Raw genomic sequence first — 27,709 nt, 5'->3', positions numbered from 1 at the left:
AAAAATGAATATAATGAATCATAGGTGAAGCATAGATGACCTAGTTCGATCAGATTTCAAAGAAGATATGAAAAAGATACGATGTGGCTCAAAATTATTGTTCTCCACATTCAACCTTTTAAGGACTCAGTTTGACAGCTCAAAATCTTTCAGATGGCTGGAATGGAGGGTGGAAATGGAAAAGGAAGACTTTAGTGACTGCGGCCCTGGGCCACCAAGGATTAGCAAGACAGATGGATGAGTAGGGCAGGGAGGCGAGTGGAGAGCCAGGGGGGTGTGGAGGCCATGAGGTAAACACCAAGGAAGTTAGTCAGAGAGAGCTTCCAAGAAGGGAGGAAAAGGAAGAATCAACCAGAGATCCTACCAGCTTGAACCACTGCCAGGAGTCCAGATAGCTGCCACTGGCAAGCACATTTCTCAGAATCGCTTTGCCAGCTAAGTGGTGGTGGCTGGCAGTGTCTCTGCCTCCCTGGGCTAGATTCCCTGAGGGCCTTACGAGCTGTTTTGTTCCCTCACCTTTTCATGCCTTGCACAATTCCTGCCCTACCCTGCCCTCTGATCTGCCAATCCTCAGTGTTTTGCTCTTTCTTTTTTTTTTTTTAAGATTTTATTTATTCACGAGAGACACACAGAGAGAGAGAGAGAGAGAGGCAAAGACACAGGCAGAGGGAGAAGCAGGCTCCACGCAGGGAGCCCGACATGGGACTCGAACCCAGCACTCCAGGATCATGCCCCGGCCGAAGGCAAGCGCTAAACCGCTGAGCCACCTAGGGATCCCCATGTTTTGCCCTTTCAAGGCTAACAAAGTCCTAGTCCCAACAAAAATAAGCTTCTACCTTGAAGTGACTTATGGCAAACATTTTTGAAGGGATTTTTATACTTTTATAATAAACCTAAAATAAAAAAACATTATAGTTGCTTCAGGGAACCATGGTTAAACCCACGAGGGGATGTCCAGCATGAGGATTCTTCAGTTTCCTCTTCTGTCCAGAGCTGTGCTCTCAGTGAAGGGACCACTGGCTGCCTGACAGTCGCACACCAACCATGATGCCTAAACACTGCTTTCTAGGCTTCCTCTTCAGTCTCTTCCTGACTGCTGTAGTAGGTAAGTGCTTCACTTCTTTTTAATTGCTCATGATTTTGTCATCTGAGTCTGCTCAAGGGGCTGTTGGAAATGGCACCACTGCTTTTCTGGGCTTTGTCAAATTTTCAGCTTTCTTCTGTTGTGAAATGATCAGAACAGACATGGGGTCAATTTCTATGTGCAGCCTGCGTAACTCCACGTGGACTTCACAAGGAGCTGCTAAAGAGGAGGCGCTCAGGAAACTTCAAGGGAAACTACAGCACAGTAGTTATGAGCAGGCTCCTTGCCTGACTACCTGAGCCTGGATCCCAGATCTGCCATTTACTATCTAGGAAACTTAGGGCAATTGACTTTATCTACCCTGTGCCTTAATTTCCTAGTCTGTAGAATGGGGATTGTAAGTCGCCGTGAGGATTACGAGTTAATATGTACTCAGTGCTTAGAGCAGTGCCTGGCACAGAATGGAGACCATAAACTTCATTTGAGAATTTGCTGTTGGTCTTCACAGAGAACTTTTCAAGAGCAGTGAATATCTTGTCACCCCAAGATACCTCTGATCAAGGCCATTACATTCCCCCAGTGAAAGATAGCTACCTGTCAGCGTGACTTAACAAATGTTCCCAAGACTATACAATTGCTCAGAGACTGATAACATGAAAACAATTCAAGCCCTCATCTTTCAGAAATGAGTGGATTTGTGGGGCACGAGGTTGGCTCAGTGGTTGAGCATCTGCCTTCAACTCAGGTCATGATCCCAAGGTCCTAGTATTGATCTCGCATTGGGCTCCCCACGAGGAGCCTGCTTCTCCCTCTGCCTATGTCTTTGCTTCTTTCTCTGTGTCTCTCATGAACAAATAAATAAAATTAAAAAAAAGAAGAAAGAAAGAAAGAAAGAAAGAAAGAAAGAAAGAAAGAAAGAAAGAAAGAAAGAAAGAAAGAGAAAGAAAGAAAGAAAGAAAGAAAGAAGAAAGAAAGAAAGAAAGAAAGAAAGAAAGAAAGAAAGAAAGAAAGAAAGAAAGAAAGAAAGAAAGAAAGAAAGAAAGGTGTGAATTTGAGTGGACTATACCTTTGGTCCTTGGCAATAGAAAGGACTTGTTTAGCAAAATATAGCAGGAATTCAAGCACTAACAAAATGATTCTGGCTCTACTTGCTACAGGCCTGGAACTTTGGGCAAGATCCACAATGTTCTGAAGGCTCAGCTTCCCCATGTGTAAAATGTACTAATAAAAATTCCTACCTTATTTGGTGGTCATGAATATGGGATACTGTGTAAAGCTTTCCACACAGTGCCTGATACATGTTTCATGTTCATATATGCTCAGTGATCAGTGAGTGCCAGCCAGAGGAGGCGGAGATGAAAAGGAGGAGAAAGAATATCCTCAGACGCTCATTGCTTTTTTTCCACGTCTCTCCAGAGGCTTTGTTCTTGGTTTCTGCAGTGGAGGGGTGACAGCAGCAGGCTCTGGAGTCAGGTGCCTGGTACAAAATCCGCTTCACCAATTTTGTCTGTCAGAGGGAGACTTCAATAGTACTTTTTTCATAGAAGAGTAGGGCAGATTAAGTGAGTTAACACAGGTACAGGCCCTCAGTGGCTGGTACCCGGTGATCTGTTATTATTGGTGGTAGCAGTGGTGGTGTTACAAAAGTGAGAGAAGAAATCCAGAGACAGAGGGGATAAAGGACATTGAGCTGACCATCTCTGGGGTGGCACAGGCTCCAGGAAATTGTGTTCATCACGTCCTGAGACTTCTGGAATTTTTCTGTACTGCATAGGACAAGATCCGGTAGTGATTTTGGTGAGCAAAATCAATGGTGGCAGTAGACTCTTTCCAAGTACACACCACCATTTGATGCACTGAAGGAGTTCCAAAAAATAAAAATAAAAGCAAACAAAAACCAAACAGCTCCCTTCAATAGAATAAAACAAAGCTTGAATGTTCAGAACTGAGATTGTGAGCTCAGAAGTATGTTCTCACTTCTCAAAGATTTTTTAGCAAAGGCTTGAAGGTGGTAAAGAAATGAAGCGTGTGGGATTCCAGGGGAGAGCTAGGACCGGTGCAGGGACCCGCAGGTGGGAGCACACCCGGCGTGGCGGAGCAGGAGGAAGGGGGCCACCCTGGAGTCAGGGGGGGTGGGGTAGAAGATGAAGTCGGGAAATGATGAGGATGTGTTTCCTGACGCCCTCTCCTTCTGCCCAACTTCCTATCCCTGATCAGAAACCCCACACTTGCTGGGAGGCAGAACTTCTTCACCCCTGCCCATCTTAGGCTTTCAGCTGGGACTCATTACCAAAAAGGCAGATTAACAAGAGAAAACAGAATCATTCCATCACACATCACAAGGCAGGAACCCAAGCGAAGAGTCACTCACATGGTGCTTGGTATTCAGCTTCAACACAGAGCAACACGTTTACAGGGACCCGACGGGCCACTTAGGCTTCCGAGGGTGGCAAACTGTGGTAGTAAGCTCAAGGACCTGACGGGAGGAACTGATGGAGGAAGGTTTGTGTGCAGACTCCTCTGGTGCCGTCCTGGGCTGAGAAGTCTGTCTCCAGTAAAAGGAGAATTAAATCCTGCCTTCAGGCAGGCAAAGGGGAGGATATTGAGAGTTTTCCTGTATGTGTTGCTTCTTCACTGCCTTCAGCTCACACTATTTTTTCTGTCAAAGAGGCCTATTTTGGAGTGACGTATTCTGGTTTCCTTCAGACTCTAGAATAAAATTTTGTCAACGTCTCTTGCCTCCAGGGGACTGAATGCAGATCAGACTGGGTCACTCACTCAGTGATTAAAGGAAGAAAGCACAAGCCGTGCGGGTACACAATGATCCCCTCTCCTGCCACAATTAGTGTCGAGATTCTTTTCAGAAACACGACAGCGTCTTGGGTGGTCTCCCTTGATAGCGTGGACGGATTCATCTCAGCAATTTTGCTTGAGTTCCTGGAGCCAGGATGCAAGCTGGCAAGTGCAGCCAGGACTGGGACTGCAGAGGAATAAAGCCAGGTCTGCTGGGAGAGGTTGGGGACCAACGAGGCAACAGCCAGCAGTTGAGCAAGAACCTGAGAAAGGAGAAACCGAGTGCTGTGCTGAGGTCTTAGGACCAAAACTGATCCCAGGCAAAATTTCCCCTCAGTGTAGCAGTAATATAATGGCTCCTAGGAAGGGGGGCAAGTGGCCTTGGTGTGGGCTTCTCATGTTGGTCATTACATTGCATCACCATCTTGGGCGGGACTGAGGACAATATTTTTTCACTGCTACTTACTCCATCTGGAACTCGGGAATGGACTCAGAGAATATCATGTTTTTATAGTCTGGGACACAGTTGTTCTGGAACTTTAGCGTGCATAAAAATCCTCACATTCAAGATCCAAAATGTTGACTTCTGGGCTCCAGGTCTCCCAACTGCACTTACAGCAACTGCTTTAGGAAATCCTTATGCAAGGATCACACTGCCAAGTATTACTAATAACAATGGTGCCCATGTCAATGTTCAAAGCTTTTCCTTCTCTTTTTATTTTAGAAACTCAGTCAGCCTATGAGTCTCTGAAGCCTCAGAGAGTACATTTCCAGTCTCGAAATTTTCACAACATTTTGCATTGGCAGCCTGGGAGGGCTTGTACCAGCAACGGCAGTGTCTATTTTGTGCAGTATAAAATGTAAGTAATTTGAGCTTCCTCTAGCTGACAGAGATGGCCACTAGAATCAGATGTTCTAGTATGCAGTGGAGTGTAAGGATCTTTTTTTCAGTTTCAGAAGGGTTAAGAAGAAGCAGAGGTAGGAACAGGAGTGTCCTGTCTCCTTGAAGTCTGCCTGGGGACACAAAATGCATGATGAGGTGCAGTCTGTGGGGGAGATACTTCATCCTTCAGAGACCCAGGACCGAGACATTACAGGCTGAGCCTTTGGCTTCACAGTGGACCCTGGCACATGGTGGACCTTCTACATATCTATCTAATAAATGTTGGAAGCAAATTGCTTAGCACATAATAGGTACTCAACCAAGTTGATGCGATTGATAGCTGAAGAAGCAGCTGTGTGACATATGGAGATGAGTGTACAAAATGTATTTTAAATTCAAAAGTCATTTTTGAAAACTTAGAAAAAAATTCTTTTCAAAACCAAATACTCCTGTAAGCATGAACTTAAATCTGAGCATGCTATGGCACATTCCTCTCTGTGCTCTTCAGCCGCTTCTGGTGGATTATTGCCAAAACTCAGATATGATCCATTCCTTTCCTAGGTTGACGCCTGGAAACAGAAGCTCCTGATTTGCAAATGACAGGTTTTCCCACCCATACATTTTTGGGGGTTTACTGAGGCTCCACCTTCTCTTCCATAGTTTGAAATGCTGGCTGAGGGATACTGAGACAGGAGATATTATGGTTTTATATTCACCATTTTTCATTTGAAATTCAGAAAATCAGATGTAGCTGTGGACCAAAATAGCAATTTTTATTCCACAAAGTCATCCGTGTCTCTCTAGCACGGGGTCAAGTTCAGATGTTACCATTAACTTCTTGCTAATGTCACAAGAACTATTTCCAGAAGTTTCTCAGTCTTTAACTGCTGCTGCTTGTCTCAACATATTTTATGTAGCAACTGTAAAGTTTATACATCTTTATGATAAAGCTTTCTCCATTCTAAAAATAGATTTGTGCATAGTTGGAGATACTCCATCACATAGAATGCAAGCATTGGTTTTTTTTTTTTTTATACTTTCCCCTTAGGTAACATAAATAGGGCCTATTTGTGATCCAGTGTTAAAAGTGGATGAGAAGTTGTTTAATGAAGATTAAACTTTAGGGCCCCATGGGAAAATTTTATACTTGTAATTATTTTTCTTAAGGAGGGTTCCCAAATTCATATGAGATTCAGAATACTTGGATCCATTCTCCTCTATCTATGTGCTCAAGAGCACAGTGCAGATATATATTTTTGAAATCTTTCACTTTGGTTCTATTCCATTCATGTGGGTCTACTGTTAATATTGGTCCCATTTGAGACAGGACAAAAAATGAAGTATCACATTACAAAGAGAAGCCAGCCACTATAGCTAAATTCAGCTAGCAGAGACAATGTCTCAACAACAAATAACAGTGAAATAACATCAAATTGTGCTCAATATATGTTATGGTTCTGCTCTGATAATATCCTTTGGTAAAATGCCACGGTGCCATCATAGAGTTTACAGAGGACGGACACCAGAAATATTCCTCATTATATGGCTAGAAAGCTAGATTTCAAGTCTTTCCACAAATATTTTGGGCAGACTTTCACCCCAGCTTCTAAATTCTACTCTGTTCTCACCATCATCTTATTGCATCCTGTCTGATTTCTAACAGAAAAAGAAGAGAAGCATTAATCTTCCCTTTTGCTGTTACACCATCCCGTCTCTTTGGCTGAGTCAACCTATCTGCCTCTTTCCCTCATACCTTTTTTTCATAGGTTCCCCTCCCTCCCTCCTAGTTCCTGATTAAGTACTCCCTGACGACAACCCCTGCTCAATTTGCGACAAAAAGACTGACCAAATATGTTGGGTAAGCAATACCTGGGATGAAAAGTGGTAGCGACTTCTCAGAATTGGCCACATTACTCAACAGCAGGCTGATGAGAAGTGAAGAAAGCTACAGGGTCAACACCTCAGAAGCATTAATGATGTGGGAAGCTACTGCTCAAAAGTGGAAGTTGGCTCACATACCAGAAGAAACACTTTGCTAAGTATTTAAAACCCCAAAACCCTTTTGTTACTGATACAGATACAGATACAGGTGTCAGGCTTGGGTTTATCTTTCAGCAAGATAACGCTTTGATTAACAAGAATAAAATTTTTTTTAAAGATACTTGAGAGTAGCCAGAAGCTTTCACAGAGGTACTGATGCTAGAGGACAAATCTCAATGAATCTGAAAAATTCATAGATTGAAAAAATGGAAGACTCCTTCAATGGGGGAAAAGAAAATAACTCTCAGATCTTTGTCTTTATAGGTATGGACAGAGACAATGGAAAAATAAAGAGGACTGTTGGGGTATTCTAGAATGCTTTTGTGACCTTACCAACGAAACATCAGATATACAGGAACCGTACTATGGGCGGGTGAGGACCACCTCCGCTGGGATCCACTCGGGCTGGACCATGACACAGCGCTTCACTCCATGGTGGGAAAGTGAGTTCCATGGAGTTTCTTTGCATTTGCTCTTCCTGCCCCCTGAGTAGTCCCACAGAGCAGGCCCTGTACTTTGCTGAACTCTATGGCATCATCTCGTTTGACCTAATTCTCACAACAACCTTAGAAAATGGCTTTTGTTATCCTTCTTTTGTAGCCCATGAAACCAAGGCACTGAGGCTCCAGTGGTTGGGCGGGTCTCATGGCTTGCACAACCCAAGTCAGTGTTCATATTCTGCTGCATCTGACTGTAGCTTGCTGCCAGACTTCTACCTCCTAGGAAGAAAAGTAGTTTCAGATAACAGAAAAGGAGTCCTTTCCTGAGCATGGGAGTTAAGTTCCTGGAAATATTCCTCAGAAGGATTTTCTGTTGAGGAAATTAAGACGTTTTATCATCTCCCCAAAGGGGAAGCCAGAAGTTTACTCTTATATCCATTCCTCAGTGACCTACATTCTTTTTCTAAATTAATCATAATCCTAGAATAATCTAAAATGTAAATTATAAAATAAACCATTACCATGTAAAATAGTAGACAAAAGGGAAAAAGAAAAAGAAGTCTTAAATGTATAAAGATATGCATAACAAAACAAAGAAAATATGGATATTTACTGCAGTCTTCATAATCACCACTAGTCATGAAGCCATAGTTAATATTTATAACTTCTCTCAGTATTAACTCAACATTTGCTTTCTTTCCAGCTAGTACTTTAGCTCTTCACTCTTGAGGAATTGGGGTCCTTTTGGTCTTTCTTGTATTAGTTTAGCATAATCTGACATATCATAGAATATAGAAGCTCTAAGAGGCACCCCAGAGTTACGAAGCATACTTCTACTTGGTCCTGTTGTATATATAGCAACTCTTCTTCCCCTTGATACTCAGAGCCAATTCCCCCGGACAACACAAGGACCTCGTTTTCTCCTTGTTGGTTAAATGGCATGAAGAGCTCCAGTCAGGAGGCAGCTTTGACTTCCAGTTCTTTGAACCTATTGTTATAATCAAGTATGTGGAAAACAAACCATTTCATGAGTCGTTCACCATGTCTAATAGTGAGAATAGTGAGCCCTCCAACTTCCACTTCTTATATCCTAAACCAGTGAATGCTGTCTGTGAAAGAAATAGCACCATATATTGGTCACAAGATTAGAGCATATATCAGTTCATATACAACTTTGACAGATCTTGTCTCTCAAACTGAGTTTTCAAATAGCCACTTTATCTTTTGATAAAGCCTGGAATTTCTAAGTGATGGGCTATATGGGAAGGCCAAATATTCTTGTGGGTATGAGACTAACTTCACCTCTTCCATATTAACTTGGTTCTACTCTCATAAGCAATGTATCATCAAGTATTATGCTCATGAATAAGATAGTCACTACATTCACATTGAGGTGGTCAGGGGCACTGCTGATAAAAGCACTGAGGTAGAGAAGACAAATCTATAACAAATCTACAAAAATGTCTATTCCAAAAAAAAAAAATGTCTATTCCACTGTCTCTTGTCCCCTCATTGTTAGAAGGGATAAAAAATATCTACTATATAAAGTGAACTATCCTAGGGGTGCAGTATTGATCCTCCTTACAGGGAAGTTGGACTCTCAATAGTGTCAGTCCAGCCTTGGCAAAAGGAAATTCATATTGTAGAGTCTATATATAGTCTCCATCCCTTTCATAAAGTCATTTTGTTCATGAGCCTAAGGAGCAAGCATGGGGAAATAGGCTTTCACTGCCTCCACATAAAGTTTTTGTATTGAGATATAATTGACACCCCTTTCAGTGACCTATATAATGTGAACAATTCAGTGATTTTCAGTTTATTAATAGATATTACAACCATCACCTACAATCTGTTTTAGGATATTTTCATCACCTCATAAAGAAACACCATACCCCTTGGCTGTCACCTTTATATTCTCTCATTTCTCCAGCGCCTTAGCCCAAGGCAACCACTCATCTACTTTCTGTATCTATAGAGTTCCCTGTTCTTGACATTTCATATAAATGGAATCACATAATATGTGGTCTTTTGTGACTGGCCACTTTCACTTAGCATAATGTTTTTAAAGTTTATTCATGTAGCGTGTATCAGTACCTCACCTCTTTCTGTGGCTGAATAATATTTCAGTACGTGAATGCATCACATTTTGTTTATCCATTCTTCAGTTGATGGACATTTAAATTGTTTTTACATTTTGGCTATTATAAATAGTGCTCCTATAAACATTCATATAAACATTTGGTGCTCAAATAAACATTTGGGTAAACAAATGTTTTCATTTCTCTTAGGTATATACATAGGAGTGAAATCCCTAGGTCTCATGGTAACTCTGTGTTTAGTCATTTGAGGAACTGCCAGACTATTTTCCAAAGCAGCTGCAACAATGTACATTCCCTTCAGCGGTATATGAGGGTTCTGATTTCTCCACCTCCTTACCTGACTTTTTGATGACAGCTGTCTTCGTCAGTATGAAGTGGTATCTCATGTGGGTTTGATTTGCATTTCCTTGATGATTAATGCTATTGAGTATATCTTTTCATGTGTTTATTAGCAGTCCACTTCTGGCCAGCACCATCATGTCATGCAGAACCTTCTGGAAATCAGGCTTCTTTTTTCCCCCCTTATGTTAAGTAGTCATAAGGGATTCTTCAAGATGCCAACTATAGACGAGGAAGTAATAAGACTGAGTTGCACTGAGAGGATAAACCACCTACTTTCGTAAATTAATTTGATGTTTAGACCTGCTAGAGGCTGGACTCCTATAATCCATTTCCACGTAATGTTGGCATGTTTTTGTGTATTTTATGACTTTATGTATCAGAGAACACCCAGTTTATGATAGGAAACTCAGGTCACATGGCTCCTTGATATCCCTTAATTCAAGTATTCAGTTTTTTTTTTTTTTTTTTTTTTTTTTTTTTTTTTTTTTATCAGGGCTCAGTAACAAGGAAATCTGGAGCTTTTTCTCCAAAGAAAATAAACTATTTTTTAATAGTTATTTTCTAGAGAGGGTATGACTTTTTTTTTCCCAAAAAACGTGGACTTAGAATTTACACAGTCTCTAAATAGCATCCTGATATGCCACAGATAATTTGAAGATTGTTGGATTTTTTGGATCATAAAAGACAAGTGGCTGAGCTGCTTGTTTGCAACATGAACTAATTAAGAAGTCTGTCATTTAGTCTGGGTCCTTCTCAAAGCTGAAAATCTTATGGGTTGCTTTGCAAATGGGTAACACAACTAAATGTGGTATGTGTCTTACAAAATACATACAGGCCCAACAAATCTAGTGAATCTTTCTCAGCAGCTGAGGATGCAAAGTGAAGCAACTTTCCTTTCACTTGAGAGGAAATGTCTCAATAAACCCCAGAGGAAATTTAAAATCCAACATTCTGCTTCAGTGTACCTTACTAAAGTATCTACAGTGCCTACAGGACTTTAGGTATACCAAGTTCATTCAGTATCATGTGATAAATTCAGTGGACCAACAAGATATCCTGTGGTACAAAGATTAAAGATTCTGTAGACTATCTGTGACAGATCCAGATGACAATGAAAGCCAAGTGAAAGGAAATTGTTCTGATGCTTTCTAATTATTGGACAAAGGAAGGAAAAAATTCTCCAGTCAATAGCTACATTGATTGGCTCCAGAACATAGACACTGTAATTGAATACCAATACCCTATGGTCACCACCTGAGTATATTTACAATTATCCCTTGTATTTATTCAAGATCCATCTTTTTGGGAGAGGAAAGCGTACTTCAAATAAATGAGTTAAGTGGAGAAGTGATGCATCTTCTACCCCTGCATTTTTTTTTTAAGATTTTATTTCTTTAATCATTAGAGACACAGAAAGAGAGCAGCAGAGACACAGGCAGAGGGAGAAGCAAACTCCATGCGGGGAGCCTGATGTGGGACTCGATCCTGGAACTCTAGGATCACACCCTGAGCCGAAGGCAGGTGCTCAACCACTGAACCACCCAGGCATCCCATCCTTGCACTTTGTTTTTTTTTTTTGTTTTTTTTTAATTTTTTTATTTATTTATGATAGGCACACAGTGAGAGAGAGAGAGGCAGAGACACAGGCAGAGGGAGAAGCAGGCTCCATGCACCGGGAGCCTGACGTGGGATTCGATCCCGGGTCTCCAGGATCGCGCCCTGGGCCAAAGGCAGGCGCCAAACCGCTGCGCCACCCAGGGATCCCTCATCCTTGCACTTTGAAAGCTGTTTTTGAAGGACAAATTTTGTTCAAAAGAGAAATTCCATGGATTCCACTTGGCCTTTCATCCCATAATAACTTCCATGTCACAGACCAGGAAACCCGAATGGAAATGAATTCTGTCAGTTGTTGTGTATATCTTATTAAATTTACTTTTATTACCTGACCACTATAAGAATGCACTATAAGAGGCATTCTGAATCCCCAGAGGTTATCATCCACTCAGAATCAAGGTCCCATTACTGGCCAGAGTCTGTACTTAGCTTTCTCAAATTCCTAATTACCCTCTGGAGAACGATGAAAGAAATTTTATCATAAAACCGGTAGCATTATTTCTTCACTTGCTTTCCAAATCTCACCCTAGTGATTTAACTAGTGCAATGCCCAATTAAATCCAAACTAATTAGTTCATTCCCAGAATGCTAGATGCTTTGGAATTTAGAAAAGGCCATCTTTAGTTCTGCAAGTCTTCAGCTAGTAGGAGAGTGGAATGGAGATTGAGCGAAAAATCTATGGCATTCTGCACAGTATTTCTTGAAATAATTTGAGATTCAGCCCAAATACACTCCACCAACAATTCTCTGGTTGAGGAAAAGGAGACTGTATGACTAAGCTGGTATATAGCAGTGAGGGGAATTTGCAGAGTAGTTTAATTACTATATTCAAGCGTAGAAATGGGGTCAAGTTCAAATTTATTCCTCAAAGCTTTCTTGAGTGTGATCCATAGGCTAGTTGGTAAGATTAGCCAAAGACATAGGCTGAGATGAGCTGAAGCTTCAACTCAGTTAGATTTTAATTTAGATGATGTTGCATTAAGAAAGGTTTGAGTTCTTTTCATATGACTATACCACGAATGGAAAAAAAAAAAAATCCCAGAACTAAGAAAGCCTTCTGCCTGGACCTCTTAAGAAGAATAAGAAAGGAATGTGTAACACAGTCAAAACTGGAGCCACTCTTGTTGAAGGGATAGTGAGAGCCCTGGCCCACTTGCCTATTTCCTTAGCTCCAGCTAAGGAAAGCTTCTCCCGCCACAAGTTCTGAGGCTTTCTGAACAACAACAAAAAATGTTTTGAAAAACATGACATCCTATTAAGACAGCATGTTCCTAGAGTCTGATACAGGCCTAATGAATCAACTGGCTGCACTGACTCACCTGAGACCTGTTTCTGAACACTGGGGTGTGGTTTTAGGTTAAGGGGGTCTGGCTCTTGGTATCTATTTAAAGACAAAGCAACATTAAAAAACTTCTTAAGTTGAAGTAGCCTTTGAGCTCTGTATGATTTTGGTATTACCTAAGACCATATTTTCTTGAATTAAAAATAGCTGTGGAGTTTCGAGTGGGCCTGATTTTCTAATGGAATGACTTAAGGTCAGATTAATTCATCACCTTGGCTCCATTCATCCCACAAGTATATATGAAACACTTACTATGCTCTGGGCATTATACGAGGTCGTGGGGAGAAAGGAGAAAGCACAGCAAACACGAAGAAGTTTCTTTCTTCATAGAGAGATTTTGGTTTAATAGGGGAAGATAGACATTAATAAAATAATAATACAAACAAACATAGCATGATGCAGGTGGTACAAAAGAGATCAATAGTGCTAAGACAGCCCTGGACAAGGACAAGAAGGGACCAGGTTAGGGATGTAGGAAAAGCATCTCTGGGGAAATGACACTTGAGCTGATATCTAAAGATGATATGATATGAACAGTTAACTAGACAAAAAAAGTTGGAAGATTTCCAGGCAAAGGGAATAAGGGAATAGCATTGGCAAAGGCCCTCTGACAGGAGGAAGCAGGACAAGTACAAGAGACTGAAAGATAGATGCATGGTAAAGAAGAGCAGGCAAGAGGACTGTGGAATAAGATGGGACTGGAGAGATAGATCAGGAATGAAAGTTTTCTATTAAGGAGTTATGATTTCTTCCAGAAAAATATAAAGTAATTTTAAAAAAGATTTATTTATTTATATTAGAGAGAAAGGGAGAGTGCATGAGTGAAGGGAGGTGCAGAGGAGGAGAATCTCCAGCAGACTCCCTGCTGAGCATGGAGCTGGACATGGGGCTTGATCTCACCACCCTGAGATCATGACCTGAGCCTAAATCAAGAGTCGGACACTTAACTGACTAAGCCAGCCAGGCACCCCTGGAAAAATACAAAGTAATTTTAGTCAGGGATGACATGATCAGATTTGCGTATTGAAAAGATCACTTTGGCTATATTTGAAAGCACAGATCAGAAAAAAAAGAGATTGGATACAGGTAGGTAAGTTAATGAATTCCTATAACAGTCTGTAAGTCAGGATTTGGCTTGAATTAGGATAATGGGAAGGACTATAGAAAATTTATCATTGAAGAGATACTTGGTAGGAATAATTGGGCTTGGTGACAGGTCACATACAGAAATAAAGAAGAAGGACATGTCAAAGACAACCTCCAGGCTTACGGCTTCCATAATTAGATGAATCACTGAGATTTTTTGGTGAGGTTTGATGGAAAAAGACCAATTTGACAGAGTACAGAGTATTAGAAATTGAAGATCATAATTTAATTTTGACTATGTTGAGTTTAACATGCTTTTCAGATATCCAAGGGAAATCTCTGTGCAGATCCAGGATTCTATTAGACACACATTTGTGAGTCATTTACATATAGTACAATGGGCATTGATAAGATTGCCTAGGCAGGAAGTGATGAGGAGTGCTGTGTAAGGCCAGGTGTTGAAAGAATCCCAACAAAGGATGCCTGAATAGGGAAGATAAATCTCAAAAGGAGACTGAAAAGAAATAGCCAACAAGGTAGGAGAAAGCTAGAGGATATATTTGTGAATGCTCCGGGGAGTGAATGTATCAAGGAGAAAGCAGTTGAGTAAAATAGCCTTGTGAGGTCAAGTAATCTTAAACTGTTCATTGTAACAATCACAATTCAGTGCGTAGGTCAAGAATGGTCACTCAGTTACAAAGCTCAGCATCCTAGATCACACGCAGGGAGCTCCTGTGATGCCTGCAGCCAGGCTCACTAGTACTCTAGGCCAATATTCGAAATATATACTTCACCTGTATTTAAGATTCAGTGTCAACACAAAGGAACCAAACCAAATCTAAGATAATGAAGGTATACATTCAAAGGACAGGTTTTGCATGCACATAATTAAAAGAAAATTCTTCAATAATGATAACTTGGGCCAGAAGGGATAAGGATTGGTCAGTTTACACATAAATATTCTAGTGAAAAAATATATATAGTAGTATTTAATCTTGCCAGTATTCATTCTTTAACTAATGTCTGCCAATTGAAGTAAGTCTAAACTCTGAGTCACATTATTAAAAAAGGGCGGATTTTTTTTTTTTTGTGCTAGATATATGACAAGAATGTTAGAAATACATTTTTTATCCAGGAGAAAATTAAACATTCATTAAACTAGCCTACAAATCTAAACAATAACTCATTCTTCTCAGCTTGCAAGAATTTGGAGCACGGAAATCACAAAGAGGATTAAATACCAACTACTTCACAAAATTAAAGTGTAATCAAAGGGGAAATCCTTCATCTTCAAGCAATTAGGCAAAATTTCTGACATTTGAAAAGTGAATTAACAACTTTCGCTTCAGATTAAATGGGGTGAGATGGGGGTGGGAGATTGTGAGGGTAGAAACTGTCCTCTTCTAAAATGCTTACAAAGTCTGGTAAAACATTACACATTCCTTTAACCCTGCAGAGGAATATGAAAGAAAGTAAAGGAAATCTCCAGGAACCAAAACAAAGTAGGTGGAAACCAGAGGGGAAACCAGAGAATAAACAAGGTGAAGACTTATTGTCCTGAGAGGATTTTCCCAACTGAGTAATTAGACCCTGAATAGTAACAGCCATTCCCAGGGCAAAAGATGAAGTGTAGGCCAGCACAAAGTGAGGAGTTACAACTGGTACTCTCACAAAGTCTTATACACTTGGAAGATCCCTATAAATAAAAAAGCAGACTAGGAGAAACCCTTCCAAGAAAGGAAACAGAGGAGGGTGTACGTTTCTGTCTCGACTCTGTTAGCAATCAACTGTTTCCTAAATTCATAAAGGCTTGAGATTCAAATATATCCAACTTTTGTGTTTCAGAAAAACATCAGCTTGAGGTGGTACCAGGTTGATGGTGCCACAGGATAGCTTGCAGATGCAAAACCAAATACCAGAGTTCAGAAGCAACACAACACATATATGGTCATTTGATTTGTGTCCACAGTAGAGTTCAGTGGAGTCACTGTGATCTAAATGAGGCTAAAGAAAACAATAAATCTTGTTCCCCTACATTGCCCATTTACAAAATTAAGTCTGGCTGATGAAAACAATAAAACTCAGCAGCTGTAGCTTGTGGGCCAAAGTACCTGCTTCTATTTTTGTAAATAATATTTTATTGTGACGTAATCACACCCATTCATTGACATTTTGCCTGTAACTACTTTTATACTGCAAGCAATAGCAAAATGGAGTGGTTACAACAGACACACATATGGCTCAAAGGCCTGAAGTATTTATTATCTGTCCCTTTACAGAAAATATTTGCTGACTACTATTCCATAAGATAACACAGGAGAATATTTTCATGGCTTTGGGATAGGCAGATCTTCAAAATCACTAATGCTGAGGGACATAACTGATAAGTTGGACTACATTAAAATTAAGAATTTCTGTTTATCAAAATATACTACTAAAATGATGAAAATGCAAGTCACAGAGTGAAGTTGTTTACAATGTCCTTGATTAAGGACGATGTTCAGATGTATAAAGACTCTTACAAATTAAGAAGACTAGACAACCAATTAAAAAATAGGCAGAAGACATGAACAGCTCTTTGCAAAAGAGGACATCCAAATGGCCATTAGTCTTCAGAGAAATGCAATGAATTGGTAACAATGAATTGGTAACATAATAGAAACACAATGAATTGGTACTACACACTTGTCAGAATGGCCAAAATTAAAATTTCTAAAAAGAATAATGTCACTTGTTACAATGTGAAATATAGGAACTTTCATATACCACTAAAGGAATATAAACTGGTATGTCCACTGAAACAAAGAAATCTTTATAAAAGCTAAAACTATATAAAAAAACCTAAGTCTGTGAATAAATTATGATATTCATACAATTAAATACTACATAGTAATCAAAAGAACAAACTCTTGACACAGGCAATAATATGGATGAATATATATGTATGTGTGTATACGTATATATGTATATATATATATAATATATAAAAATATATATATTAGTTTGCTATGGCTGTCACAGAATACCTTAGACCACCTGCTTAACCAACAGAAATTTATTTTCCCACAGTTCTGAGGTCAGAAGTCCAAGGCCAAAGTAAAGGCAGGTTTGGATTCTTCTAAGGCCTCTCTCCTTGGCTTTCTTTCTGTGTCCTCACATGGTCATCTCTCTGTACTCATGCATGTCCGTGTCTTTTTATAAGGACACCAGTCATATTGGATTAGGGCCCACCCACGTTATCCACGAAGCCAATATGACTTCATTTTATTTTAATTACCTCTTTAAAAGCTCTATCTCCAAACAGTCATATTCTGACATATTAGGAGTTAGAGCTTCAATTTATTAAATTTCAGGGGACACAATTCAGCTCATAATTTCATATATATATGAAATTTCACTATATATACATATATATACATACATATATATATAATGAAAGAAGGCAGACACAAAAAATGTATATTGTGTAATTTCAAAAACTAATGTATATGGGGGCATCTGGATGGCTCAGTAGTTAAGTGTCCAACTCTTGATTTTGGCTCAGATCATGATCTTGGAGCCATTGGATCGAGCCCCATATAGGGCTCCATGATCAGCATGGAGTCTGCTTGAGATTTTCTCTCTCTCCCTCACTCTTTCCCTCTCCCCCTGCTCAAGTACACATGCTTTTTTATTTTCTCTCTCTCAATAAATAAATAAAATAGTTTTAAAAATACTATAGAGATGGAAGTCAGGACAATTGTGGTTATCTTCTGGGGTTAAGTAATGGGGAGAACATGATGGAAATTTCTGGGCTGCTAGAAATGTCTTGTTTATTAATCTAGATTACAGCTATTCAGGAGTGTGTATTTTTAAATATTTGTTGAACCATTGATTTATGATTTATTTATTTGTCAGTATCTATCTTACAGGTCAATAAAAGTTTATTTAAAATTTAAAAATTCATACTTACCTGGCAGGACAGATAGCATGATCATGAAGGTAGTTCTCTCAGGGTGAGGCTCATCTATTGCATTCAGGTCATTCTGACCCCTGCAATTTCCTCAAGCACAGGGAATTCAGCTGTACAATTTCTGTTGGTAGAGGACTATGTTCCATGTTTCTTCTGATTAAAAAAAAAAAGAAAAATTAAAAAATTCAAACAAAAGCCAAAAAAAAAAATTGTCAACTTTAGACATGTGCTCACAATAAAAACACAAAGGGGCAGATCATTTTAAGCTAGTTTGTAAGAAACCATCATCTACCTGACTAGCCTTTCAAGAATTTATAATAGGGAAGGCACATAGCAAAATAAATAACTTTAAAGACATAACAGAGGAAATAAAAGCACAAGCAAAGTACAAAATATTATTTTGGGGGGGCCAGGGAGATTGAAGAAGACCCAAATAGAGCTCATCAAAATGAAAAAAAAATAACTGAAATAAAAAAATTTAATATGGGAATTTAATGATCAATTTAGACATGGCTGAATAATGAATCAGTGGACTGGAAGACAGGTCTGAAAATAAATTCTTTTTTTAAAATTTTTATTTATTTATGATAGTAACAGAGAGAGAGAGAGAGAGGCAGAGACACAGGCAGAGGGAGAAGCAGTCTCCATGCACTGGGAGCCCGACGTGGGATTCGATCCCAGGTCTCCAGGATCATGCCCTGGGCCAAAGGCAGGCGCCAAATCGCTGCACCACCCAGGGATCCCTGAAAATAAATTCTAACAAATGTTGAATTGCAATTCCAGAAGATAAGCTTACACATCTTTTTATGTACTATCTGGCTATCTAGCTGCCTAGCTATTATCTTTCTTAGTTAATTTTCAAGAATTATAAAAGATATGAAACTAAAAACTGAAAACATGTAATGAATACCAACCAAGAAGACAACAATATCCATTAGATAATTAATTCCACCTAGAACTACTGTAGTTAATCTGAGAAAAATTAAAGTGACAATTTATCTAATTTTCTTTCCTAATTCTTAATGATTTGGTTAATTCTCTCTCTGGATCCTTCCCACACTATTTTATTGCATATAATATAATCCTGTTGAATGAATTTTTTTTAAAGATTTTATTTATTTATTCATGAGAGACACAGAGAGAGAGATAGAGGCAGAGACACAGGCAGAGGGAGAAGCAGGCTGCACGCAGGGAGCCCGACGTGGGACTTGATCCTGGGTCTCCAGATCACACCCTGGGCTGAAGGCAGCGCTAAACCACTGAGCCACCAGGGCTGCCCCTGTTGAATGAATTTTATAACAATTTATCTTCAAATGATTTAAAGCTGCTTTGAAATATTACAACTTTAAGAAACTACAAAATATCTGTCCTACTCTAAGATCTCCAAATAACTTTTCACGCTTCATTTCCCAAAACAATCACTATGGGCTGGGGAAATGATTGAAAATATCCTCTTAAAGCTGAATCAGAAGGTATCTGTCTTTTCAAAGAAAAAAATGATCTTTAAAGAAACAGACATTCATATTTCAGGTGTCAGCAGTATCCTTTCATAATGATTTCTGCCAAATCTCTGAATTTAATAGTGACTTGTTATGTACAATGTGTCCATGTGAAATATTACACTTTTTAAATGATTTGTCAAACTTTCCTATTTTTCTCCAGCAAAAATAGATCCTCCAATCATAAATATAACCCAAGTTAATGGGTCTTTGTTGGTGATTCTTCATGCTCCAAGTTTACCATATAGAGACCAAAAAGGAAAAAATGTATCAATAGAAAATTACTATGAGCTACTATACCGAGTCTTTATAATTAATAATTCACTAGAAAAGGTAAGTTCAGGTGAATAGATAAGTTTGGTATTTTTCTTTTGTTCATTTGAGTAACATTTTAGCTGTAAAGTATGTCCTCTCTTTTCCACTCAATCTGCTCTTACTTTTCTTTACCTTTTTTTAGTTCCTTCTCACTTCCACCCTCATTGATGACAATTGGCTCTCGGCATCATCATCACAACTCATGTGTATGGTGCCTTTGTTGTACTTGTCTCCACTTAATCTTGCTTGCATATCTAAAGATTGGTGTTAACAATATTTGATTCCATTTGATGACCACAATACTCATCTTTATGAATTTTACACACACTTTTTGAGCGGCGTTTGGGTCACAGCATTCTGTATTTATTCCAATATTGCTATAATATTTTAATCCACCATCAGTGCCTTTACCTTGTTTGATGCTTAATTGAACGCTCCTTTTCAGTGTCCATCTAAGACAAGATTTCTTTGGTTGTGAGGAACAGAAACCCATTCGACCTGTTACAAATAGGAAAGGGGAGGGGGGAAGGGAGGAGTTTTATTAGAAGGTACCAAGTGATCTTAGGGACAGGCAGAAGCAGGAAATTAAAGGAAGGACACATGGAGAAGCAGGTCTTAAAGGATCCCAGTCCACCTCTCTGGCCACAAGTTGCATATTGACAGTGGTTTCCAAGTCTCCTCCAGTCTCCTCACTGTACAGTCCAAATTCTTGAAAAAGAGACTCTGGCCACTGGGTCAACCAGTGAGCAGCCCTCATGTCACATGTACATAACAATGACCTGTCCCTTTATCAGGCTCTGAACAAGGACTCTGGGGAAGGAGGATGTGTCTGGGAAGAAACTCTATAACCCGACTACTACCTGAGACCAGGGACAGCTTATTAATTTTATCAAAAATAGAGCAAATCGGGCAGCCCGGGTGGCTCAGCTGTTTAGCGCCTGCTTTTGGCCTAGGGCATGATCCTGGAGACCCGGGATTGAGTCCTGCATCTGGCTCCCTGCATGGAGCCTGCTTCTCCCTCTGCCTGTGTCTCTGCCTCTCTCTCTCTCTCTCGCTCTCTCTCTTTGTGTGTCTCATGAATAAATAAATAAAATATTTTTAAAAATAGAGCAAATCAGTGACTAACCAAGAACCATTTACCATCTTATTTTTCCTCTTTATGTATAGGAGCAAAAGGTATATGAAGGAGCCCACAGAATTGTTGAAATTGGAGCTCTGGCACCTCACACTGGTTACTGTGTGGTGGCTGAAATGTATCAGCCCATGCTAGACAGAAGAAGTCCAAGAAGTGAAGAGAGATGTATGGAACTTCCTTGAAGGGGTAGGGAATGCCCTACAACATGGAAATCAAAAGCTCTCTGAGAATGAGATGGCTCATGGTTGAAGGATCTCACTGAAAGTTGTGTTTATATTTTCTTGATGCAGTGTTCACCATTAGGAGATCTTTGTTTATCCATTCTTTCTTCCTTCACATTTTACTTGTAAACTAATTTAAGCAACACCCAACACCACTCAAAACATTGGAACTTAAAGAAAAGGCATAGAACAAAGGGCTCTCTGAAATGCAGAACTTTATTTCTGAAGGTAACATCCCAACGACAATCTGTATTGCTCTAAGACAGCTAAATAAACATTTAAGGGCCAAGGTAAAGGTAGGCATTTAACAAAATATTGTTGGATTAATTTTTTTAAGATAGCATTATAGATGGAAGCAATCCTGAAGCCATCCTTTTTCGCTCTCTATTGAGACAGTTAACATGACATAGATAGGCCAATTTATGCATAAAGGGAACTTTTACCTGAATGAATATTTTCCCATTCATTTCCTATTTCATATGAATATACTTTTTCCTACATTTCTATTGTAAAAGATTTCTACTTAATGAACCAATATTTTCTTTTAAATTCTATTCTATGTAAATAAAAAAAAGTATTTTAAAAAACCTCATGATCTCTGGATTAATATCTAGATTAATATTGATAATAATATCTAAATATAAAAGGAATCCTCCACAATACAATTTCCCTCATTTAATACATACTCACATTAAGGTTTTCTTTTCTGTGTTTGTTTGTTTTTTAATGTTGCCCTAAAATAATTTATCCTTATTCTCAAAATCAAGTAAATATTTTTTTAAGAACAAAGTAAAAAGAAACTTTGACTCCAAATTATACTGTTCTACTCAACCCTCCTGGGCAAAGGGTCTCTTGCTGGTAATACCTCCATATTCTCTATATGCAAGGATGTTATGAATGACATTTTGACTTGGGGACATGGGGGATGGTTGGGGATCAGATAGAGGTTGACTTGGAGCTAAAAGCACACCATGGGTGGTAGGCTTATTTGGGAGAGGGCCTGGAGTGGGCAGATATTATAAGGCCAGAGAAAATCCATCAATGACCTCCCAGCAGCTCTGCTGTGTCCTGGCAAAAGGTCTAGGGCCTAAGCCTCAGTGTAGGCAACAAAGAGCTGCTTTCTTCACTTTCTTCACTTCTTGTATGTGTGTTTAGGGTTGGCTTTCTTGTGAAGAAATACATATCAGAGGATATTTTGTACAGTTCCTCAAGAAAACTGGTCCAAAATGTGATAAAAATACTGTTAGTGCTTCTGGTTATATACAATTACACACAATGATAGATGGCTGAAAAATTACTCAGAATTGCCTGAAGGGGCAGAGTAACAGAGCAAGAGCTAGAGAATTCATTTTCTTGCTTTCCCACAGGGTCAGAAAAAATAAATTTGAGCATAGATCTAGAGACAATCTCAGCCCCATACTGAGAACTGACCATAAAAATAGGTGAAGGATGGTCATTTCCCCAGGCACATCTCTCCACAGGTCTGGGCTTCAGTGTGTGTAAGTCTGCATTGGTACATACATTGTATCTTTAACCCTCAGGCCTGTCCACAAGGCAGTCATGATTATCATGAAATAGATGGTCACTTACTTTACAGGCAAGCCTCTGAGAAGTTGTGATTTGACAAGGTCAGAGACCGTATCTATCTGCTCCACAGCTTAAGCACTTTATCAGACCCTCTAGAACTTCCTCTGGGATTTTGTACACACAGATATCTCTTTAGTCTCCTAAATTAGTTTTTCTTTTTAAAGACAATTTATTTGAGAGAGAGAAAGAGAGAGTGTGTGTGTGAATTGGGGGAGAGGTAGATGGAGAGAATCTTCAAGCAGACTCCTTATTGAGCGTGGAGCCCAACTCAGGGCTCGATCCCATGACCCATGAGATCATGACCTGAGCCATAACCAAGTTGGATACTTAACCGACTGAGCCACCTACACACTCCTCACAAATTCCTTTTTCTTTTTTTTTTTTCAAATTCCTTTTTCAAATGTCAGTTTCATTCTGTTGAACTTCGGGATTTTCTCTTTTTTTCTTTGATGTCATTCGGTATATTGAAGGACAAGTATTGACCATTAGGACAAGACAGCAATGGGGGCAGAAAGATCTGATGGGACAGCTGTGCAACTGGGTAGCCATCTGCTTTCAGGGACAAATAGAGCAGCACCAGTAGTACTTGTTTGCCCTAGATGGTTGGAAGGTATGTATTCACTGGAAAGATCTCATAGTCTATGCAGTTGTTAGCAAACATTCACTGGTATGTTCCATCTCCAAGTTGCCCTGAAAGCTAGTGTCAAAAATTTCTCTGGTATCTTGATTCTCAAGAAGAAATTCAGAAATTCAGAAATTCATTTTATAACAGAAGACCCAATGTTTTCAAGGCAAAAACAAATCCAAAAAAACAAAACCCAACAATGACAGCAACAAAACAACCTGATGAGTTGAAAAGCTGATTTAGAATGAACTCTAGACAAATCTTTTAAAATGATAACCATAGAAATTCTTACACCAAACTGTATGATTCCCTTTAATTATGTGTCATTTATCCAGAGACATAAGTGAACTGGGAGAATAGAATATTTTTTATTGTTTGGGTGGACTTCCTTTTGTTTATTTTACTTTATTTTTTAATTTAAATTCAATTTGCCAACATATAGTACATCATTAGTTCCAGATGTAGTGTTCAATAATTTATCAATTGCATATAACACCCAGTGCTTTTGTTTATCGTGCTGGTTGGGACCACATTCTCCAGAAAGGAAAGTGAGCCTCTGTGTCTCAACAATAACAAAACTCACTACATAGACCAGTGTTTGGTGTTGTCCACACTGAGCAACTGAAATTGATCTCTACAGAATAGGAGTGATCTGGAGAGATCTTGACCCCAATGACCCAAAGATGTTGATTTTTTTTAAAAAAGCTAAGACCTCAATCCGTTTCAGCACTTCAATGATAGTTAGCCTCTCTTTACTCACCTCCTGGACCTGATGTGGGCAGGGGCTGGTCCATTGGGCATTGCTTCCCCTGTCTAGGGCTTCCTCCTTTCTAACCCCCCTGTTGGTGACTGAAAGCAACCAGGAGCTGGTTCTGCCAGATATTTGCACTGGGACTTTTTATCTATCAAAGATAAATCTGGAGCAATATACTTTGCCTTAGGTAAAACTAATTCCAGACATTCTGTGCAACTGGAAATTGATATTTTAGGCAGAAAGGCCCTGTTCCCTGCCCTTGAAGCCATATAGTACTCAAGGCTGATGATACTGGAGACAGCTCTGTTTAATCCTATTAGAGCTCTAGGAAGGTAGGAGATGGTGAAAAGAGGCCGTACAGCAGCTAGGGCGGACACTGCAGGGTGGGTCCTTTCCTCCCACTCACCCCTCATGTCACCCACCGATCCCAAGATTGCCCCGTGATGACCCCATAGCTCTATTCTTCTTTGTTACTCTTGTTTGTCACTCTATCAAGGGGTTTCCTCTCCCTCATACCGCATCTTCACCTGGTGGGATCTGACTTAGGTCAATCAGGGTTCTTCTCAAATCTTGAGAGTGAAGGAGAGAAGCCTGCTCTCTTCTGTGGGATCACTCACTGTAAGGATCAGCCAAATGTGGAGCCACTACCAGCCAACTTTCCCACCAGATAGAGAAGCCCATTACGGACTGAAGTGAACACCAAGGAAAGCAGAGTAAAGATGGAAAGAGAGATTTCTGACAGAACTCAAGTAAATTCAGTTGCACTAAAAATTAATTTAAACTACAGTAAATCCGACTGAACTTTGACTCAAGTGAGCAAATAATTTACTTTTCCTCCTTTACTTTGACTAAATTTCCATCACTTGTAACCCAGAGATCCTTGACTAGTAGAATAAAATAATAAGCATGTGTGGCATGAATTGTGTGCTGTATTAACAAAAGTAAACTTTCTCCGTGTCTACTATAACCCTTAAATACAGACAGGAGCATTGCTAGAAAGTGTATCTTTCTACAAATGATATAATTAATGCAGTTGGAGTTTGGAAAAGCCCTACAAAGGTGTATCATTCTGGTCAGGGCTTTATCAAAGATTGGGGCAGCCACAGTCTTACTTGCTCAGCGAATTCTCAACTTGGGTCTATCACTTGGTTCAATTTGCTTCCATCTTGGCACTCAATATATGTGATTTTCATTTCTACTCATTTTTGTAACAGTAAATCAAGGTCCCATGTGATGTTCTCCAGAAATCATATGGCTGTATGAATACCATAACTAAAGGACAAGTATCTCCCTCTTGTTGTCTTAATATAATCTTTAGGGTCAAAAGTCCTTTTAGAAGGCTCTGTGTTCAGGGGCACAAATATTTGTTGATGCCCTAGTATATGCCCCTTGCAGTGCTATTGACTTTATTCCATGTACCACACCTACAACGCCTTCAGAACTTGTTTCAAATGCTTACAGCTCGCTTGTTCTCTCTCTCTCTCTCTCTCTCTCTCTCTCACACACACACACACACACACACACCAGCTGCCAGTAAATACTTCTCATATGTCACTTCTACTGGTTTGAGAACAGGGCTTTGTAACTGTCTAGATTCTAGTCAAGGGATCCCTGGGTGGCGCAGCGGTTTGGCGCCTGCCTTTGGCCCAGGGCGCGATCCTGGAGACCCGGGATCGAGTCCCACATCGGGCTCCCGGTGCATGGAGCCTGCTTCTCCCTCTGCCTGTGTCTCTGCCTCTCTCTCTCTCTCTGTGACTATCATAAATAAATAAAAAATTTAAAAAAAAATAGATTCTAGTCAAGACCTGACTTCACCACTATCTTCCATATTTGCATGAAGAACAATATTTTGCACTGTTTACAATTAATCTGTTATTTTATGTTTTCTCAAAATAGCTTTAGTGAAGAGGAATGTTTCCAGAAAGTTGTTTGTCAACTCCTTAACAGAACCCCAGTTTACAAGTGTATTTCTGTTCTTATTTTTAATGTTGTATGGCACCCCGGGGCACAGATCCTAGGCATCAATAGTTTTGCCACAGTAGCAGGAATGGAGCTATGGAGACAAGACACTGACAGTCTGCTGAGACCTTCACAGGCTGGGACCCACCGCCACTAATATACATAGAGTTCCAGTGGTTCAAGTTCATTATTAAAAGCAGCAAATCTCATTCTTTCAAGAAAAGGTAGTTGAGATCATCACTCTTGCTTTTCATAGACCTCTAATAAGAAAAATGAGCTCACATTGTTCTGTAAGGAAAATATCTAACATCTGAACTTAATCTCTCAGCACCTTCACCCCGAGTGGGTGGAAATTCCTTTCCCTTCCTGCAAATAAGTAGGAAAAATAATCTAACAGGAAAGTGGCCTAAGTAAGGATTTCCTTCACTAGCACAATAGCTAGTATAATATAGGCAAACGTTAAGTGTTTGTTGACAAATTGAATCACCTCCCCTGCACAGACATTTGCTATTCTTTCAAGATCCTTCATATGGGAACCACTGTCTTATATTTGAAAACTCTCCCCCCCCCCCCCCGACCCCTCAGGTTTATGAAATAGCAGCCAGTGTTTTCTCTCCATACTTCTCTTGCAACTAAGGGGCAGTACTGAGTCTCTGCCAACCTGTAGCCCTGCCCCAGGCTTTGAATCCCAAATAGGTTTTAAATGAGCAGTCTTGTGCAGAATCCCTTCTGGCCAGAGTGGTGAGAGTGGCACAGAGACAGCCTTGGCTGCATTTTTGGTGGCAGCACCAATGGCTGGTGTTTGAGCTTTTAGTGGCGTAAGCTGCACTGGCTATGCCCACTGCAGCACAGGAGGCTTTAATGGGCCAGTCTGCAACACAACTGGAACATTGTTCCCAGCTGTGTAGCCCCCTAATTGGGTTCTCGTCCCTGCCACACACCCCCTTGCCACCAAGAGCCTGTGAGTTATCCAAAATACATTTCTTTCTTTCTATTAAAATGAAGTTGTAACTTATATGCCAAAAAAGGACACTAGTGTTAAGGATATAGGTCAGTTACTCTTACATATGTATTCTGTGTGTATTTCAGATCAAGATGTAGAACATTTCCAACAGGCTTCTTTGCATAACCCTCACACTTCTTGCACTTAGTATCCCCCAAGGGGTACCCACATCCTGATTTCTATCTCAGAGACAATCTATATCCGTTTCTGAACTTCACGTAAATAGACTCATACAGTATGTAATATTCTGCATATGTCTGCTTTCATTATTGTTAGGTCTGTAAATTCCATCCATGTTATGGCATGTATCAATAGTTCATCTTTTTAAATTAATGCGTAGACTTCCATTGTATATTTAAAACACAATTTATCTATTCCATTCATGGACATTGGTTGCTTCCAGTTTGGGATATCACAAATAAAGTTTCTACAAATTTTCTTATGTATGTTTCTGGAAGGCATACTCACAGATTTCTGTTAGATATATATACCCAAGAGTAGATCATTAGGTATGTTTAGCTTTAGTGGATACTAACAAACCCATTTTTTAAAGTAATTATTTTAATTTATATTCCCACCTGTCAATACAAGAGAATTTGAGTTGTTCTATATTCTTATAAGTATTTAGTATTTTTAATATTTTAAATTGTAGCCATACTGGTGGGTGTTTAGTCATATTTCAGTGGGGCATGTGTATTTAAATGAGCATGTATTGAAGATATAACTCATGAATGAGAGTACTAGAAGAATAGTAAACCTTATAGAAAGGACTACAATAGAGAGAGAAGTATTTATGGTCATTGAAAAAAAGATAATATAAATACTAATTTATAGACAAACCTGGTTAATGTCCTCCAGGGAAATGAAACTGTAACTTTTAGTGATATCTTCTGAAAATTATATACATCTCTACAGGAAGAGAGAGCATTTGCATTG

At 39.5% G+C, this 27,709-nt stretch overlaps 1 protein-coding gene, 1 long non-coding RNA gene and 1 other non-coding gene across 4 annotated transcripts; 2 read left to right on the top strand and 1 right to left on the bottom strand.

Annotated features, from left to right (window-relative positions):
• Positions 1-655: 655 nt before the first annotated feature.
• Positions 656-21,433, top strand: IL22RA2 (interleukin 22 receptor subunit alpha 2). Of its 2 annotated transcripts, XM_038526130.1 has the most exons (5): positions 656-1,105; positions 4,602-4,737; positions 7,065-7,243; positions 19,338-19,507; positions 20,657-21,433. In XM_038526130.1, the coding sequence occupies exons 1-5, from the start codon at positions 1,045-1,047 to the stop codon at positions 20,804-20,806; spliced, it is 696 nt and encodes a 231-aa protein (XP_038382058.1). In that variant the 5' UTR covers positions 656-1,044; the 3' UTR covers positions 20,807-21,433. The 2 variants fall into 2 exon arrangements, with proteins under 2 accessions (XP_038382058.1, XP_038382059.1); XM_038526131.1 differs by lacking the exon at positions 19,338-19,507 and having other exon boundaries at positions 20,657-20,819.
• LOC119870738 lies at positions 9,328-27,709 on the bottom strand. Its single transcript, XR_005353571.1, has 4 exons — positions 27,614-27,709; positions 19,901-19,987; positions 17,676-17,828; positions 9,328-9,900 (listed from the first exon to the last, which is right to left on the bottom strand). It is a non-coding gene; the product is annotated as an uncharacterized LOC119870738 (long non-coding RNA).
• LOC119869884 lies at positions 17,668-17,830 on the top strand. The gene has a single exon (XR_005354877.1). It is a non-coding gene; the product is annotated as a U1 spliceosomal RNA (small nuclear RNA).

The sequence above is a fragment of the Canis lupus genome, chromosome 1 (genome assembly GCF_011100685.1).
Source record: "Canis lupus familiaris isolate Mischka breed German Shepherd chromosome 1, alternate assembly UU_Cfam_GSD_1.0, whole genome shotgun sequence".
NCBI classification, from domain to species: domain Eukaryota; kingdom Metazoa; phylum Chordata; class Mammalia; order Carnivora; family Canidae; genus Canis; species Canis lupus.
This window is presented reverse-complemented; position numbering and strand designations above follow the sequence as displayed.